Source organism: Stenella coeruleoalba (assembly GCF_951394435.1).
Source record: "Stenella coeruleoalba genome assembly, chromosome: 2".
NCBI lineage: Eukaryota > Metazoa > Chordata > Mammalia > Artiodactyla > Delphinidae > Stenella > Stenella coeruleoalba.
In genome coordinates this window covers 2,433,230-2,450,233 of record NC_137147.1, presented here as the reverse complement: position 1 = coordinate 2,450,233, position 17,004 = coordinate 2,433,230, and the positions used below count along the sequence as shown (strand labels likewise).

General features: G+C 44.1%; 1 protein-coding gene across 2 annotated transcripts in view; it reads left to right on the top strand.

Annotated features, from left to right (window-relative positions):
• Nucleotides 1-2,521: 2,521 nt before the first annotated feature.
• RCOR1 (REST corepressor 1) overlaps nucleotides 2,522-17,004 on the top strand; it is a 119,397-nt gene continuing 104,914 nt past the window's right edge. For both annotated transcript variants that reach the window (XM_079905840.1, XM_079905839.1), the window contains exons 1-2: nucleotides 2,522-3,043; nucleotides 3,127-3,186. In XM_079905840.1, coding sequence (XP_079761966.1) covers nucleotides 2,758-3,043; nucleotides 3,127-3,186 — 346 coding nt within the window. In that variant the 5' untranslated portion in view covers nucleotides 2,522-2,757. The remainder of the gene's footprint in view (nucleotides 3,044-3,126; nucleotides 3,187-17,004) is intronic.

The following is a 17,004-nucleotide window of genomic DNA, read 5'->3' as shown; positions in this document are numbered from 1 at the left end:
GACTGGAAGATGAGGGCCCACCTGATGGATTCAGTTTTTCCCACTGAAGAATGAGGTGAGGTCGCTGGCTGGGAGTGAGGGCAGAAGGGGCTGTGGGAAGTGTGAGGAGAGGAGAGAAGGTGTGAACTCTTAGACTCAGAGGGTGGGAGAGGGTGTCACCGAAAAACATGGTGGGGCTGCTGACTCGATGGAGTGCCAGTTTGAAGTTGTGAGGTCACAAATTCCCAATCAGAAGGGTTGTGTGTGGGCCACCTTCCCCCACCCCAAACAATAGGCAGGGGCAGGAAAGGGGGTTTCCTTCAGGTTGAGGGGTTCCCTATGGTGGAAGAAGGGGGCTGGAGAGATGGAATCTGTAAAAACTCCACCAGGCCAGGAGGTATTTACTATTACCTGTGTTTTACAGACAAGGAAGCTGACAGGGTCAAGGCCAGTATCTGTGTGGCTTTGGCGTCAAAATAGAACGGGGCCTGGCACATGTTAGGTGTTAATATTTGTTGAAAAATTGAATGGCTGGAAGGTCCAGTGATGCACCCATTGTTATAACCCAGCCAGAAAGTAGCTCCAACCTTGGGGTTTGGTAGGTGGTGCTGGTGACCCCATGTGCTGTGCCATTCCTGCTGCTCTAATAAATGACTCAATATCACCTTTGTGCCCTTGTAGGCTAATCTATCCAGAGTCTTGTGGTATAACTTCATAGACACTAAGCGAGCAGGGCAGAGGGCTCTTAACCTCATTCCTCACACAGTGCTCACCTCTAGATGAGTCACAGCCCTCGGCCAGGTGGTTCAGCCCGGGGAATGCCACCTCTGGTTCCTAACCCTTGGCTTTGCTGTCTGCATCCTACCCAGGCCAGCTGTTGGGGAGTATCCCGGGGCACACACCTGCGCTACTTGGGCTCTCCTAGGAGATGAGTGTCCTTTTAAGGGGAATCCAGGAGCTGCGACCCTGAACTTGGCGGGGGCAGTTCTCCTCCATGGGGAGGTCTCCCAGCGCTTTTTCTTACAGTTCATTCAGGCAGAATTGAACATGGTCACTTCACTGAAGTAATAATGATGGCTCATGCTGCAAAAAACGTGGAGAACATCCTGCTTATTTATTCAGGCTTTAAAACCATAAAACTTCAGATTTCTCCCTGTAGCTATTTATAACCAGAGCTGGTGTAAACTGTCCCCATATTAAGCTCAGGTTTGGAGTAACTTAAAAGAAAAATAGCCATCCGCTGCATTAAAAAAATACATATATATATTTTTTCATTTATAGACCTTCTCTCGCCTCCTGATTATTCCTGATTATGTACGAAGAGCGTGTTGTTTGGGGGATCGGTGGGGGTGGAGCAGATACAGACCTCCAGGGGAGTCACACACTCTCCCATCTCCCACCCCCACCCCCAGCTATAAAAGCAGCCCCGCGTCGGCCGGTGGTCACTCTCTGGGGCAAGGGGTGGAGTGGGGGAGGCAGGGCAGGCAGCAGATCCGGAAAAGTAGCTCTTGCCTCGGAGGAAGGCAAGACCCTCCTCCCCTACCAAAGGCTTGGGATGAAAATAGCTTCTTCCTCTTTACCCTTCCCGGACCCCAGCCCATTTCTGTAAGTCCCCCACCCCATTTTTAAGTGTTCCCCTCCCCCTGTGACAATTCGGCTCCTTCACAGCTCTCCAAACGGCCATCCGGGACGGCAGGGACCCCGTGCCCCGACTCTGCTACCGGGCAGGGGCAGAGGACCCTCTCCTCTGGCCTCGCAGGCGCGGCGCGCCCCGAAACTCGGGCAATCGCGGCGATTTCCAACCTCCCCCCACCAAATTAGCAGAAAGCGCCACTAAACCCCCTGAGCTCCTACACTGCTTTCTTCTGCTCCGGGGGTGACTGTCACCTGGGAAGCCTGTCCCCTGCACCAGGCTTCCCCCGGCGCTGAGTAACCCCCAAATCCCTTGGGAAAGGTGGGGGCGCAATTAGTTTCTTCCAATTAGTTTCCCCTCTTTGTATAGAACCCATTCAAACTGTGAGATGTAATCCTCCGCGCGAGGGGGAAAGTAGTCCCAACCTTGCGTTCAATTTCTGTTCTCGTGTCGCGTATATTTTACTTTTTGAAACCGATGGGATCCTCAGTGGAGCCCTTCGGGGAACGTGGGGGCAGAGGCCGCGGGGGGCGCGCTCAGGTGAAGGGGGGGACCGGCAGAAGGAGGGGGCGGGGAGGACAGCTAACTCCTCGCTATTGCCTAGAGAGATGGATCATGGGGCGTAGAGAGATTGCAAACCTCAAACCACGTACAGCGGGCGATACGCGTCAACCGAACCTGACCAACGGAAGCCCGGAGCCTCCCCCTCCCCGCTCTCCCGCCCCGGCCCCTTGGACAGACTGGTACGCGGAGCCAATCTGGCTGCCGCTCGCCGTCCAAATCCCACAAGAGCCAATGGGAGCACGCCGGGGGCGGAGCCACCCCGCGCCGGGTTGGGCTGCGCGCGGCTTCCCCCGCTCGCCCAGGCCCCGCCCCCCTCCCCTCCCGCTCGCTGCTCCTGGAGTAGTTAGTGCCAGTGAAGTGCGGGCGGCGATGAGAGCGAAAGTTGCGCTCGGCTCGGCGCTGGGGGCTTGAAGCGGCTCCGCTCTCCGCCCGCTAGGGCCGCCCCAGCCCCAACTCGCGCCCGCGAGCTCCGGCCGCGCCCGCCCGCCTCCGCGCCCGCTCTCACTCCCTCCCCCGGCCCGGCGCCCCCTCCTCAGGAGCCGCGGGTCCCCGCCACTTTCGCCCGGTCCGGGCCCCCGCCGATGCCGGCCATGGTGGAGAAGGGCCCCGAGGTCTCAGGGAAGCGGAGAGGGAGGAACAACGCGGCCAACGCGGCCGCCTCGGCCGCCGCCGCCTCGGCCGCCTCCGCCTCCGCCGCCGCCTCCTCGGCCGCCGCCGCCTCCTCGGCCACCGGCGCCTCCGCCTCGGCCGCCGCCGCCCCCAATAATGGGCAGAATAAAAGTTTGGCGGCGGCGGCGCCCAATGGCAACAGCAGCAGCAACTCCTGGGAGGAAGGCAGCTCGGGCTCGTCCAGCGACGAGGAACACGGTAAGTGGCAGCCGCCCGCGCCGCCCCCGCCCGCTCGCCCGCTCGCCCGCCCGCCCGCTGACCTCCTCTCTGCTTCCCCGCAGGTGGCGGCGGCATGCGGGTCGGACCCCAGTACCAGGCGGTGGTGCCCGACTTCGACCCCGGTGAGTAGCGCCCCAGCCCGGCCGGCCGGCGACCCGAGGGGGCGGACGGCCTCGGACAACTTTCTTTTTGCCTGTGTGGGTCCTGCTGTCCGCGGGGAGACACCCGCGCAAGGGTGTCCTGCTGGCGTGCCTGCCCCTGGGGAGGCCCCGGTCGCCGCGGCGGGTCGGATTGGAGGCGGCGGCGCGCAGCCACACCTGGCCACCTGGCCCGGGGGCTCCGGCGTCCCCGGGTCGGCACGAGCCGCGCCGGGGCCGGGCAGGGGCGGCCGCGCCGGAGAGTTAGTGTCCTGCGAGCGCCTGGGCTTGGGACGTCCTCGGACCCGTTTCTCCCCTGCGGAGGGTTGCCCCGCATGCCCTTTCCTCGTCCTGCCCGCCCCTGGACTCTTGCCTGGCCCCGACTCCCCTCCCGTCTTGAGATCTCCCAAAACCAGTTAATAAAAGAAGTGTGCTTCCCAGAGGGCGCCTGCCCGGGGAAGAGAGACTGGCTGGTGGCAGTTTGATTTTAGGACCTATTTGTAAATGTGTGTGTATTCCCCCCCCGCCCCCGCTTTTTTTTTTTTTTTAAGGAACGGGTTGTGAAAGATTAGAACCTTCAGAAGCTTTAGCCTAACAAATGATGTCCGCCTCCAAGAAATCCCTACCCCCTAGCTTGGAACATTTGCTACTCTTGCTGCTCTTCTGTGTGGAAGCAGATTTAAAGTACCAGAAAAATCCAATCAGACAAAGGAATTCGTCAGTGAGATTCTAGCCTGTCTCCGTATAAGATTATCTTTAAAAGATTGTTGGCATGGAAAATGTTTGAAAGGACGTGGGTTTTCTTTCAGAAATAAAACTCAAAAGAGAACCTTGTGGAACTGGAGTTAACAGTCCTCCTGGTTGGAGGGCTTTAGAACTGAAGGTTCTCTATGTAGGTTATACCACGAGTTTGAGAAGATAAATGCATAAATGCTTTTCCTTGGAAACAAGACTGCAGAAAATTGCAAGGATCTAGCCCTTGAAAAAGGCGATTGCTCTTAAGCTGTTATTTAGGTATGAAACTCTGGGTGTTGGAAGTGAAAATACATAGGGATCCCTGAGTGAGCTCTTGGGCATTCTGGAAATAAATGACCTTTCCCGTATTTGCCTTCTACATTTTAGTCTGTTGATGATTTAAATCTCTTAAAGTATATGTAGTCTACCGCCCAGGTTTGTATTCCTTTTAACTTATGTTAGTCTTTTTGATAGTTTCCCCTTCCCCCGCGTCTTCCTTTTTTGGTAGTCACTTCTCATTTATAAGAGTGACAGGATGGAACTCCGAGACAAGGCTTTTTCTCTTCTGTGCATGCCTTCTCCATTCCATGGTTGGCCACCAGGGGAAGCATACTGTTTTTTGGTTACAGTTGACCCTATCTTCATTTTGTAGGTCAAGTCCATCTTTGTTTTAATACACAGAACATAAAGCAAAGCTTGTCACCAAGTTTCCCCCACATATTTAAAAAAATCAACTTGTATATTTTAGTTTTAGTAAGTTGGTCAGTTTTTTGGTATATTTTATGTTTGTTTTGAAAGCTTTATTCAAATATGTTGGATGTGACTAAAGAAAAGGGCATATTTGATGGCAACAGCAAGAATTAGAATTCTGACATTCTTCTAAATATTGATGTCTAGCTCAGCATTGTTAGGAATGAGCCTGATTTCTTTGGAGTTGTTCTCTTTGAAACAGCACATGTAATAGGATCATATTTTGAGCTGTCCTTGCAGTTTCGATGGAATAGATGCAAGCATAAATTTGCTAGAGACCAGCCATTCTAAAAAGTAAAACACTGTAAATGTTTTGCTGCATGGTCTTGCTGCCAGTTGATTGGGTCTTGGCATTAACATTTCGTATTTTGTGTTTGTTTTAATCTGGAAAGGAATCCAACTGGTATGAAATAATTTGAAACCCTGTTTTGCCAATCTGAGCAGTGGGATGAATTCCTAGGTATGGCTGGAAATTGTAGAACTTTACTGTTTCCTACTGATTTATTTTTTAGGTGTGTTCTCATTTAACTTAAAATCTAAGAAAAAAAAAAAACCTAAGGGACGGGGCTTCCCTGGTGGCGCAGTGGTTAAGAATCCGCCTGCCAATGCAGGGGACATGGGTTCAAGCCCTGGTCCGGGAAGATCCCACATGCTGTGGAGCAGCTAAGCCCGTGCACCGCAACTACTGAGCCTGTGCTCTAGAGCCTGTGAGCCACAACTACTGAAGCCCTCGCGCCTAGAGCCCGTGCTCTGCAACAAGAGAAGCCACTGCAATGAGAAGCCGGTGCACTGCAACGAAGACCCAACGCAGCCAAAAATATAATTAATTAATTAATTGATTTTAAAAAAAATCTAAGGGACGGGGAGACTTCCATTTTGGAATAGAAATGATACAACGATTTTGTTTCATGGCAAAAAATTTTTTTTTCGGTCTTTAGACTTAAGACACTTTCCTTCCATGAGTACAAGTTAGGAATAATATGGAATTGAGATTGTGATTGTTAGTTTTTTTTTTCCCTGCCTGAGTTTTGAATATTTGTTTGTTTATTTATTTATTTATTTTTACAAATTTGAACAGACTGGTAAGTGTGAAACTCATCAGGAAACTGATTTTTTTTTTTTTTTTTTGCGGTACGCAGGCCTCTCACTGTTGTGGCCTCTCCCGCTGCGGAGCACAGGCTCCGGACGCGCAGGCTCAGCGGCCATGGCTCACGGGCGCAGCCGCTCCGCGGCATGTGGGATCTTCCCAAACCGGGACACGAACCCGTGTCCCCTGCATCGGCAGGCGGACTCTCAACCACTGTGCCACCAGGGAAGCCCAGGAAACTGATTTTTTAAAAAACTATCTCTGTAAAGATGTATGAGTGGAAGAAGTTGATTTTAATTTTTTTTAAGGTCAGATTTTATTTACCCACAGTATCCCAACTTGACCCTATTTAGCTTTAAAAGCGAATGGTTGAAACTAGATCCACCTGATACTCCCTGTATAGCCCAAAGAAGATTTGTCATCCCTCACAAGTAGTGAGTGAAGTGGATAGAGCACTGCCATCCTAAAATGCTGATTCAGTCTTATTATCTAACGAAGACCTAAACTGGATCACTGGATCAGAACTTGGTAGTTAAAATAACATCTGTGTTTATAATGATGGAACAAGTTTTATCAGTTAGATTTAAAAACAAGACCAGAATGCAGTTCCATATCTTTACCTTAGTCTTTGTTCTCATGTGGGGTCCAGACTGTCTTTCCATACTCAGTGCCGTAGTGTATGCTGAGTCGTCTTTGGTTTCTTTTATTTATTTTTATTTTTTATTTTTTAAAAAATTTATTTATTTTTGGCTGTGTTGGGTCTTCGTTGCTGCATGCAGACTTTCTTTAGTTGTGGTGAGTGGGGGCTACTCATTGTGGTGGCTTCTCGTTGCGGAGCACAGGCTACATCTAAGCGCACGGGCTTCAGTAGTTGCAGCATGCAGGCTCAGTAGTTGTGGCACACAGGCTTAGTTGCCCCGTGGCATGTGAGATCTTCTTGGACCAGGGCTTGAACCTGCGTCCCCTGCATTGGCAGGCGGATTCTTAACCACTGTGCCTCCAGGGAAGTCCCAGCATGTGTTATTACTGTCAACTTCTGTCTGTGCTGGTTTTCAGTATCACAGTTCACTAATAGTAAAACTAAGACTCTTACAGAAGAGGAAATGTTAATGGTAAATATTTTTGAGGTAATAGCCCTTTAAACATGCACCCTGTATTTGGAACATTGAATCCAGTATATTTAATCAGATTAGAAAATTTGTGGTTGTCATTGGCTCAACTGTCACTTCAGAGTTGACTTGTATTAATAAAATGTGTTATGCTTTAACGTGGAATAATTTTTCTGAACAGGGTGTCTTGACCTGCTTTTCATTTCTTCTTACTGGTGGTTCTAGGTACCTCTTTGAACACATTATTTGCTATACTTTAGTTTCATTGTAAAAATCAATTTTAAAGATACCCCAAAATTCATAAGTTACAGTGAATGCTTTGTGATGTAGATGTACTTTGAGGTAGTGTTTACCCAAATGAGAGGTCAGGGTAATGATAAACCCTGTGAGTGATCACCTTCATGATGTAGTGAAGTAGGAGACACTTAAAACTGGTTGTCGGGAGGCTGAATGCCCTGTCTCTGTGGTTAAGAAGGTGGTTTAAGGTCGAGCTGGTCATTTTATCTCTGGAGCCTCAGTTCCCTCCATTATGAATCAGGGATCTTTCCCTCACTTGTGGCCTGTGATTGTGTCAGTTATAGTCATCTTTTTAATTTCCGGCTTCTTTCAGAAGCAGTATAGAGTAGACTGTGAGAGCTTGGGCTATGAGAATCCTCAAACCCAAGTTCAGATCTTGGCAGTGCCTCTTGACAACTGTGTGTTGCCCCTGAGCAAGTTACTTTATTTTTGCTTTCATCTGTGAAGTAGAGGTAGTGGAACTTCTTCCTCAAGAGAAGAAATTAACTGAGCTAATACATGTAAAATGTCCAGCGCAGTGCTTGGCACAGTGAGTGTTAAGTAAACATTGTCTGCTATCTTATTCTAATTATCGTTTGTGGGACTTCAGTTGCCAAGCAGTGGTCCCCGCATTGCCTGCTTTACTGCAGAGGTAAGACTGAATTATAATGAAGCTGTAGATTTGAATGTGAATCATGCACTGTGATAGTTGAAGAAGATTACTTTTAAGTTACCTGCTGCAATTTAGGTAAATATTCTTTCCTGGAAGAGGGAGAACTAGTCCAATACATTTATATAGCAGAAAAGTACACTGAGATCCAGAGAGGATAGGTAAACCTGTTCAGATCAAGTTTCTGGATAGTACAAAAGAGACCTTGAATCCATCCCTGGGCCAAAGTGAAGTACACATTAACTGTGTTCTGAGTTAGGGAGTTTTTGCTCTAAACTTTCAAGTTCTTGTCTTTGAGAGTTAATGTTTTCGAGGTGAGGTTCTTCTGCCACAATGTTCCCTTCTGTGGGTGATGAGTGTGATTCAAAGGTTAGCTGGTTGAGGCTGATCAGAGCAGAGCTGTTTTAAAAGCAGTGTTGAAAGTCCTTGGTACTGAAGAAATTTAGGCTTACTCTTAAAAAGCTATTTTCCTTGGTGTTATAAAGTTCTATGGGGCAATTTAGTTGCAACTAACTTCTTAGTCTTTGGAGATGAAACATGAGAGTCTATCCAAGTTACTGTATTCTCCCCCAGTCTATTTTACTTTTTATATTTTACTCTCTGCTATATAGATTGTTGTAATTAATTTGTAATTTAGCTCTCACTTTCTTCTGAGCCTTTCTTTAGAGGTTCCATGCATAATGTAAAAGTAAGAAATAAGGCTTGTATTGGTTTTTATATTTAAAACAGAACTGGAAATCCCTTTTGTGGAGGGAGTCTCTGTAGCAGCACAGTAAAAGTTTGAATAAGGTAGGAATTGGGGATTGAATGCTGATTCAGTGATTTGGAGTGAGTTAATTCCTACAGCTTTAAATAGCAACTATGGAAAATATTTGTGACCCTAGAAATGATAAGGGGTAATAATTGTAATTTAACAATTCCTTCTGTTTTGTGTTATGGAAATTCTTCTAGTACATATATCTGTCTTCTGGTTGAGCTTTATGTTTTCTGTTGTTGATTTTAAAAAAAGTATTTAAAAAATAGAATGGTTTAAGGTGACAAAAGGTGTTTTGCTAAAATGTTTGAGACATATTTTAAAATAACATTAAAATGTCATTTAAATGAAATGTTGACAGTAAACCCTAAAACTATTTTTTTTCAAATTAGTCAAATTCTTTAAAGATGATGATCTTAGTAAAAATCGCACAGTAGACATAATTCTTTGAAATTTCTGGATTTTCCCTTCCTTGGAGTAATGAGAGAGAAAATTGTAGTGTCCGCCCAGTCCAGCCTTCCTGTGTTCTAGATGAGGAAAGTAAGGCCTGCGGAGACAAAGTGACTTGTATTTGTCTTTCAGTCATTAAACGTATCTCCAGGTAGACTTGAGGCCAATGAAGCCAAACTTAAAACTCTTAATGTTTTAGAGCATTGTTACTGCATACAATAATTGGGAACGGTAATACGGGTGCATGATTTTAGAACCAGGAGTAAGAGTTAAATTCCTAAAATTGAAGTGATTAGATAGTGGTTAGATGTTGGAATGTCTTTGCAAATTATCATAAGGTAGGATAGCATTGTAAAGATAGAGTTATTTTAAAAACCCATTCAAATAAAAAAGAATATCTACAGTTACATACCCACCACTGTGATTAAACACTGTTGATATTAGGGCATATTTGCGTCAGGTGCAGGTAGAGGCTAATTCTTCCACTCCTGCCTTCACTAATTGGAAGTTGATTTTTGTTATCCCTGTGGTAGTTTGCATCCTCTGTGAAGCAGATGCCAAGATAGAATTAGCCGTGCAAGAGTGTCACAGGGGTAAATGCCTGTGAAGATAGAGAGGAGAGGAAGAAGGTTAGGTGGCAAAGCCTTCAGAATGGGTGCAGGTGTGACACCTGTGAAGGCAAACAGAAAGAAGGATGATTGATTATTGGACCCGGGAGCCTCAGATTGCAGTGCAGCCGGAGCACAGATTGTTAGAGTGCATTAGGCAGGAAAGGGCCTGCCCTAGAATGCCGGCTGTGTTCAGTCGTTGGCCTGGCGTTGCTATGAATGCTGCAGTGGACCCCAAAGGTGCTGGGCAGCTGGGGCTGTCAGCTAATTACACTTCTCTCAGCTCTTTCTCTCTTGAAGGGAGATCTGAGTGGCACGCTCTCAAGGCCGGCAGAATGCCCATGTGTGTTTTTGTACTTCAGTACGTACTTATGTGTGAAAAGCAATATGTTTTGTTATTGTCAAAGTCTTTTTGTAAATGGAATTATTTGTGCATATTCATTTGCTTTGGTGTTTTCCAAACAAGTACATTGCCACTAACAGGCACAGAAAATTCCTTTCCTTCACCCAATTTTCACTAAGGTGTTAGGTTTATTAACTTTTTGCAGTACTGTCTTTTTGTGGTTTATGTTGGCATTTTTCTAAATTACTGGTGAGGTTAAGTGTGCTTTTATTATATGTTTTTTTGGCTACTTGGTTTCCTTCTGTGAATATACCTTCTGCTCTTTTTCTGTAGGGTGTTCTTTTTCTTACTGATTTGTGGGAGTTCTTTATATATTTGGATACTGATCCTTTATTAGGGTTACATATGTAGAGTTTTTTGTTTTCTCTCTAGTATGGGGGTTGATTGAGTTTCTTTTCAGGAAGGCATAAAAATATATCCCTGGTTGGATATGTTTCTGCTCAGAGACTGGACTTGGTACATAGCTCCTATAATAATTGTCACTAGGACTCCTGGTTTAAGATGAATGTCACTGAGAATTGACACATCTTTTTTTGTTATGTTTCAACTTTATTCAGTTCATTTGGTGTACTAATTATTAACCGATTGACCTAAATTTCAGTACCAGATGACTTGAAAAGCTCTGATTTAATTTCTGTCCAGCATCTAGTTATAACAGCATACCAGTTAGAGGTTAAAGTTACAGCTTTAGTTTCCACGATGGTCAGTTAGTTTCCTATAACAGGTTAACGTGCTGTGGACTAAAACCAAATTCAGCTGTCTTATGGGTTTGTCACTGATGATAAGCGAGTGGGCGAGTGTGTGCATGGGGAGGTGCAGCTAATAGAAGACCCTTGAAGGAATGATTTGTCAGTGCCAGGTTAGTGTAGTGCTGGCTGTGTGCCAGACTGGTTTGAACACTTTATACCTATTAATGATTTAACACAACGATCAAAACAGTCATATCAGGTAAAGTTGTTATCACCATTTTCCATCTGAGGAAACAGAGGCATGGAGAGGCTGATTGTTATGGTTCAACCTAGTAACTTGCCCAAGGTAACCCATTCTAAGATGCCAGCTGTTGTCGGAAGCACCATTATTTTATATGTCACTAAGAAAGGAAAAACACCAAGATCGCATTAAGTGTAAGTTGCTGTCAGATTTCTATCTAGTGTATTTCAGGGAGAGCCAGCCAGAAATCCTCTTTAAGAAAAAACACTTAGGAGCAATACTTTATTGGATCAATTGCTTAGTCATTTCCATGTGGTCCCAGGTATTGTGGAGTTTTATGTTTAGGGTTGCCAGAGCCTGCTTCATGTCCAATTACATTCCCCCTCTTTCTGGAAGTGAAAACACAAATGAAATGGGAGGTATCTGGCTTGGTTGACTGGGGCAAATTGGAATGAATTGCTTTACTCCATGTATGTCAAAATAGTCATTTTCAGAGTGTAAAATACAATTTTTTTTTTGAGGGGAGCGATTTCTTGCGATTGGATGACATAAGGTTACAATGGACCCTGTTATTTTGGTTACCCTTTAGTTTAACAGTTGAGTATAACTTTTAAATATCTATCCCCCCCATATGTTTTTCTGCAGATTCGCACTGAACTTGAGCTGTGGAATGAATTTAAGAACCAGGTCTTAATAAAGTGTGAAAAGATACACAAATTAAAATATCTAAGAGAGCATTTAAAAAAAACCCCTTAGTTTCACCCATACAGCTATCTGGTTAGTGTTGTTCAACAACTAATTCTCCTCCCTTGCATATTATTCCCATCCTTCCTCCCCCATCAAAAAAACAAAAACCAAACTAACCCTGCCCTGCCTCCCCCAAAATCCCCAAAGTATATATTGGTGAATTGTATTCTATTTTTCAAAGACCAGAGTATACTTAAAGAAAATTGTAAGCTTTATTCTGTTTGTGAAGTTTGCCATGTTTGATTTGATCATAGTGTAAGTTAACTAAGGACTAGTTTTTGTCTGCCCAGAACCCCAAGGTTTGCCTTGTACATTTACCGAGGGCACTTGGGTGAGTCTCTGATCCTCAAGTTTGGCCATGGTTATCCTTTTCAGCAGTTTCATCTAGTGACTAAGAAATACTACCTGATGGCCCTATTTATGCCTGAAAAGGTTAATTAAAATTTTGGGCGTTGGTTAAACATTCTGTTCACTTAAACTGTGCTGTTTTACACACATACATAATCTTACTGACGATTGCAGATCCTGCTTTACTGACATAGAAGCTTCCGGGCTTGGGCTAGTTCTGCTTTCAGACTTAGTGTGGATATAGGGCGATCAGGATGGTAAGAAGAGTAGGGTAAGTACTTGGCTAGTCTGGTCTTACTCGGTTCCATAAAGTCTTGGTGGTGTCATGTGCTTCTGCTTTCTTAGTTTTTTGAGCCACCAATTCGGTTTAAATATCTAAAGGTTTCTCTTCTCATTTGATGTAGCTGAATGTGGTTCTGCATTTAATAACATTTGTGTGCACTGACTGACTTACCTTGAATAGGCATTTTGTAATGGACAGTTGATAATTAAGCACCAAGTTTAGTTAAAAAATGGAAACCCAAGGGAAAAAATGAGCTTTAAAGTTGCATTTAAAAGCTGGTTTTCCCTGTTTTCTGTGCCTTTTTAGTAATGAATTTGTATGAATTAGAGATACACATCTTAGATGCATTCTTAAAAATTTATTTTTATCAAGGTGAATTCATATGACATAAAATTAACCATTTTAACGTGAAGAATTCAGTGGCATTTAGTACATTTACATTGTGTGCACCCACCACCCACACCATCTAGTTCCAAAGTGTTTTCATCATCCCAAGAGAAAACCTCATCTCCCTTAAGCGTCTACTTCCCCTTTCCCACCCCCCCCCCACCCCATCACTGATGAGAGCACACAGAGGGTGCTGTGAGGCATGGTGAGGCGGGGTCACCTGACCCTGGGGTGGAGGAGGGCCATTGAAGAAACCAGGAAGAAGTTTTAGGTGAAGTGGTCCTTTGAGCCAAGCCTTAAAAATAGGAGTTTTTCTGTGTTTATGATTTTATAATGTTTATTAATTTAAAAATTAATATATATAAGCTGTAAATGTTAAAAAATTATTTTGAAAATGCTAATCTTTCTTAAGAATTTCAATCTAGATTTTCTTTTAAATTGTCTTGAGCTGTGCTGTCCAGTAATATAGCCACTAGTGGTCTATAATTTTTTTTTTTTTTGCGGTACGCGGGCCTCTCACTGTTGTGGCCTCTCCCGTTGCGGAGCACAGGCTCCTGACGCGCAGGCTCAGCGGCCATGGCTCACGGGCCCAGCCGCTCCGCGGCACGTGGGATCTTCCCAGACCGGGGCACGAACCCGCGTCCCCTGCATCGGCAGGCGGACTCGCAACCACTGCGCCACCAGGGAAGCCCCGATCTATAATTATTTAAATTTAAATTTATTAAAATCAAATAAAATTAAAAATTCAGTTGTCACACTAGCTACATTTCAAGTATGTAGCTATTGGCTGCTGTATTGGACGGCGCCGAGTAGGACATTTCCATTATCCCAGAAAGTGCTGTTGGACAGCACTGATCTAGAGGTTCTGATGAAAGCTTTGTTTTTCATAATTAGTTCAGTAGTTTTGCCCCTTTAATCAAGGTGCATGATGAAATGTGATATTGGAACAGCCGATAAATATTATGATGGCTGTGTACTGAATTCCTCTAGTGGAGTATTTGTTAAAATATTGCTATTAAGGTATTCAAAACAGGCTTCTTGAGAAAGCAAGTAGAAATTGAAAGCTTGGAGAGGTTTGTTTTTTGAGGTGGTTATTTAGTACCTAATTAAACCAAAAGGATGATTAAGATATAAGGCTATATTGAAGATAAATGTAGGACTTAAAAAATCAACAATATGAAGGCTCAGCCTTTTTTTTTTTTTTTAAAGGGATCTTTATTTTCATTTATTTATTTATGGCTGCGTTGGGTCTTCTTGCTGCACGGGCTTTCTTTAGTCGTGGTGAGCGGGGGCTACTCTTCATTGCGGTACGCGGGCTTCTCATTGTGGTGGCTTCTCTTGTTGCGGAGCAAGGGCTCTAGGCACGCAGGCTTCAGTAGTTGCGGCATGTAGGCTCAGTAGTTGCGGCGCGTTGGCTTCAGTAGTTGAGGCACGAGGGCTCAGCAGTTGTGGCTCTTGGGCTCTATAGCGCAGGCTCAGCAGTTGTGGAGCATGGGCTTAGTTGCTCTGCGGCATGTGGGATCCTTCCGGACCAGGGCTTGAACCTGTGTCGCCTGCATTGGCAGGTGGATTCTTAGCTACTTTGCCACCAGGGAAGCCCTGAAAAGGTTAGGTTTTTAAAACAGCTTTATTGAGGTTTAATTGACATAAACTATACATATTTACACATACACAGGTGTGCATATATTAGGCTGTTTGAAGTCCCACTGCTTACTGATGCTCTGTTCAGTCTTTTTCTTTCTTTTTGTAAAATAAATTTGTTTATTTTATTTATTTTTGGTTGCGTAGGGTCTTTGTTGCTGCGCACGGGCTTTTCTCTAGTTGCAGCGAGCTGGGGCTACTCTTCACTGCAGTGTGCAGGCTTCTCATTGTGGTGGCTTCTCTTGTTGCGGAGCACAGGCTCTAGGTGTGCGGGCTTCAGTAGTTGTGGCGCGTGGGCTTAGTTACTCCGCAGCATGTGGGATCTTCCCGGGCCAGGGCTCAAACCCATGTTGCCCGCTGGCAGGCAGATTCTTAACCACTGCACTGCCAGGGAAGCCCCTCTCTTTCATTTTGAATGCTTTCTATTGCTATATCTTTACGTTTGCCAGTCTTTCTTTTGTAGCGTCTAATGTGCTGTTAATACATGTATTTTTTTCATCTTCCAGGTTTCATATCTAGAAGTTTGATTTGGGTCTTTTAAAAATGTTTTCATTTTTTTATTGAAGTATAATTGACTAACAGTGTTGTGATAGTTTCAGGTGTGATTTGGGCTTTTTAAATGTATCTCATGTCTCCTGAGCATACCTAGCCTTGCCTCAAACTTCTCAAACACTTTGCAGTACAGTTGTAATTGTTTTAATGCCCTGGTCTACTAATTCTCCCATCCACCTCATTTCTGAGTTGGTGTCAACTGATTGATTTTCTTCCTCATTATGGGTTGTCTTTTCCTGTTTCTTTGCTTGTTTGGTAATTTTTGTTTGGATGCCAGACATTATGAATTTTACTTTGGATGCTGGGTATCTATATTCCTATAAATATTCTTGCGCTTTGTTCTGGAACATGGTTAAGTTCCTTAGACATGGTTTGTTCATTTCAGATCTTGCTTTTAAGCTTTGTTAGGTGGGATCAGAGCAGCATTTAGTCTAGGGCTAATTATTTCCCACTACTGAGCCAAAACCCTTCTGAGTACTTACTCTACCCAATAGTCCTTTAATTCTGAGGTTTTCCACTCTGGCTGTTGGGAATAGGCACTCTTCTTGGCCCTGTGTGAGCCTCATGGATTATTCTTTTTATTCTTTTGAGTAGTTCTTTATTCAGATACCTCAAGTATTTTCTTCAGAGGCATGTGCTGATCAGTACTATGCTGAATACACAAAGAGGAGATCTCTGGAGTTCTCTTTCTGTGCAGCTCTCTCTTTTCTGGTGTCCTGCCCTACAAACTCTAGCTGCCCTGGCTTACTTGGCCTAAGTTTGCCTCCTAAACTTGGGGAGATTGCCTGACTTTCCCTGGGTTCTCTCTCCCTGTGCTGCCAGTTGGAAACTCTCTCCAGGCAATAAACCGGGACAGTTGTAGGATTTACTTCGTTCGTTTCCTATCTCTCAGGGATCGTTGTACTCTGTTGCTTGGTGTCCAGTGTCTTGAAGACTGTTGCTTTGTATGTTCATTTTTAGTTGTTCATAATGACAGGGTAAATCTGGTTCATGTCACCCCACCTTGGCTGGAAGCAGAAGTCTAGATTTTTTAAAAAAGAAAAGTAGAGGAATTGGTTATATTTCCTTTTTTAAAGAAAACATTAGTACACATTTACATGTTATCATTTACCCCTAATCTATTTCGTTTCTTCTTGAAGCTGTTAAGGCTTTTTTTTTTTTTTAATTGAAATATAGTTAATGTACAATGTTATGTTAGTTTCACGTATACTACATAATGATTTGATATTTGCACACATTATGAAATGATCACCAGGATAAGTCTAGTAACCATCTTTCCCCATACAAAGTTATTACAATATTATTGACCATATTCCTTATGCTGTATATTACATCCCCATGACTGGAGGTTTGTACCTGTTAATCCCTGTTACCTATTTCACCCACCCCCCACCCCATCCCTTCTGGCAACCAGAGTGTACTGCCTGTATTTTTTTCTAGGAGTTGTATGGTTTCAGGTCTTACATTTAAGTCTTTAATCCATTTTTGAGTTTATTTTTGTATGTGGTGTGAGAAAGTGGTCCAGTTTGATTCTTTTGCATGTAGCTGCATGATTTTTCCAACACCATTTATTGAAGAGGCTGTCTTTTCCCTATTGCATATTCTTGTCTCCTTTGTTGTGGATTAATTGATTGTATAAATGTAGGCTTATTTCTGGGCTCTCTATTCTGTTCCATTTATCTGTGTCCCTGTTTTGGGGCCAGTACCATACTCTTTTGATTACTGTAGCTTTGTAATGTAGTTTGAAATCAGGGAACATGATAACCCTCAGCTTTGTTGTTTCTTCTGCAAATTGCTTTGGCTTGTTGTGGCTTTTAAACTTTTAAGTTTGGGGTTTATGTTCATGGAAGCATTCTGTAAATAGAATAATAATAATGCTTTTAGAAACCAGAATATCAAATTTTATGTTTTCATATAGCCACTGTTCATTTCAGTGTTCATGATAGAGTGCTTAGTCTGCCTACTCATTGAAATCTGATGATTCTAGCCAGAATTTTCCAAAGCAGGATTTTTTTTTTGAGTTCACTATTCTTTATAAAATATATTATTTAAAAAGTATTCGTTCTAATAAGA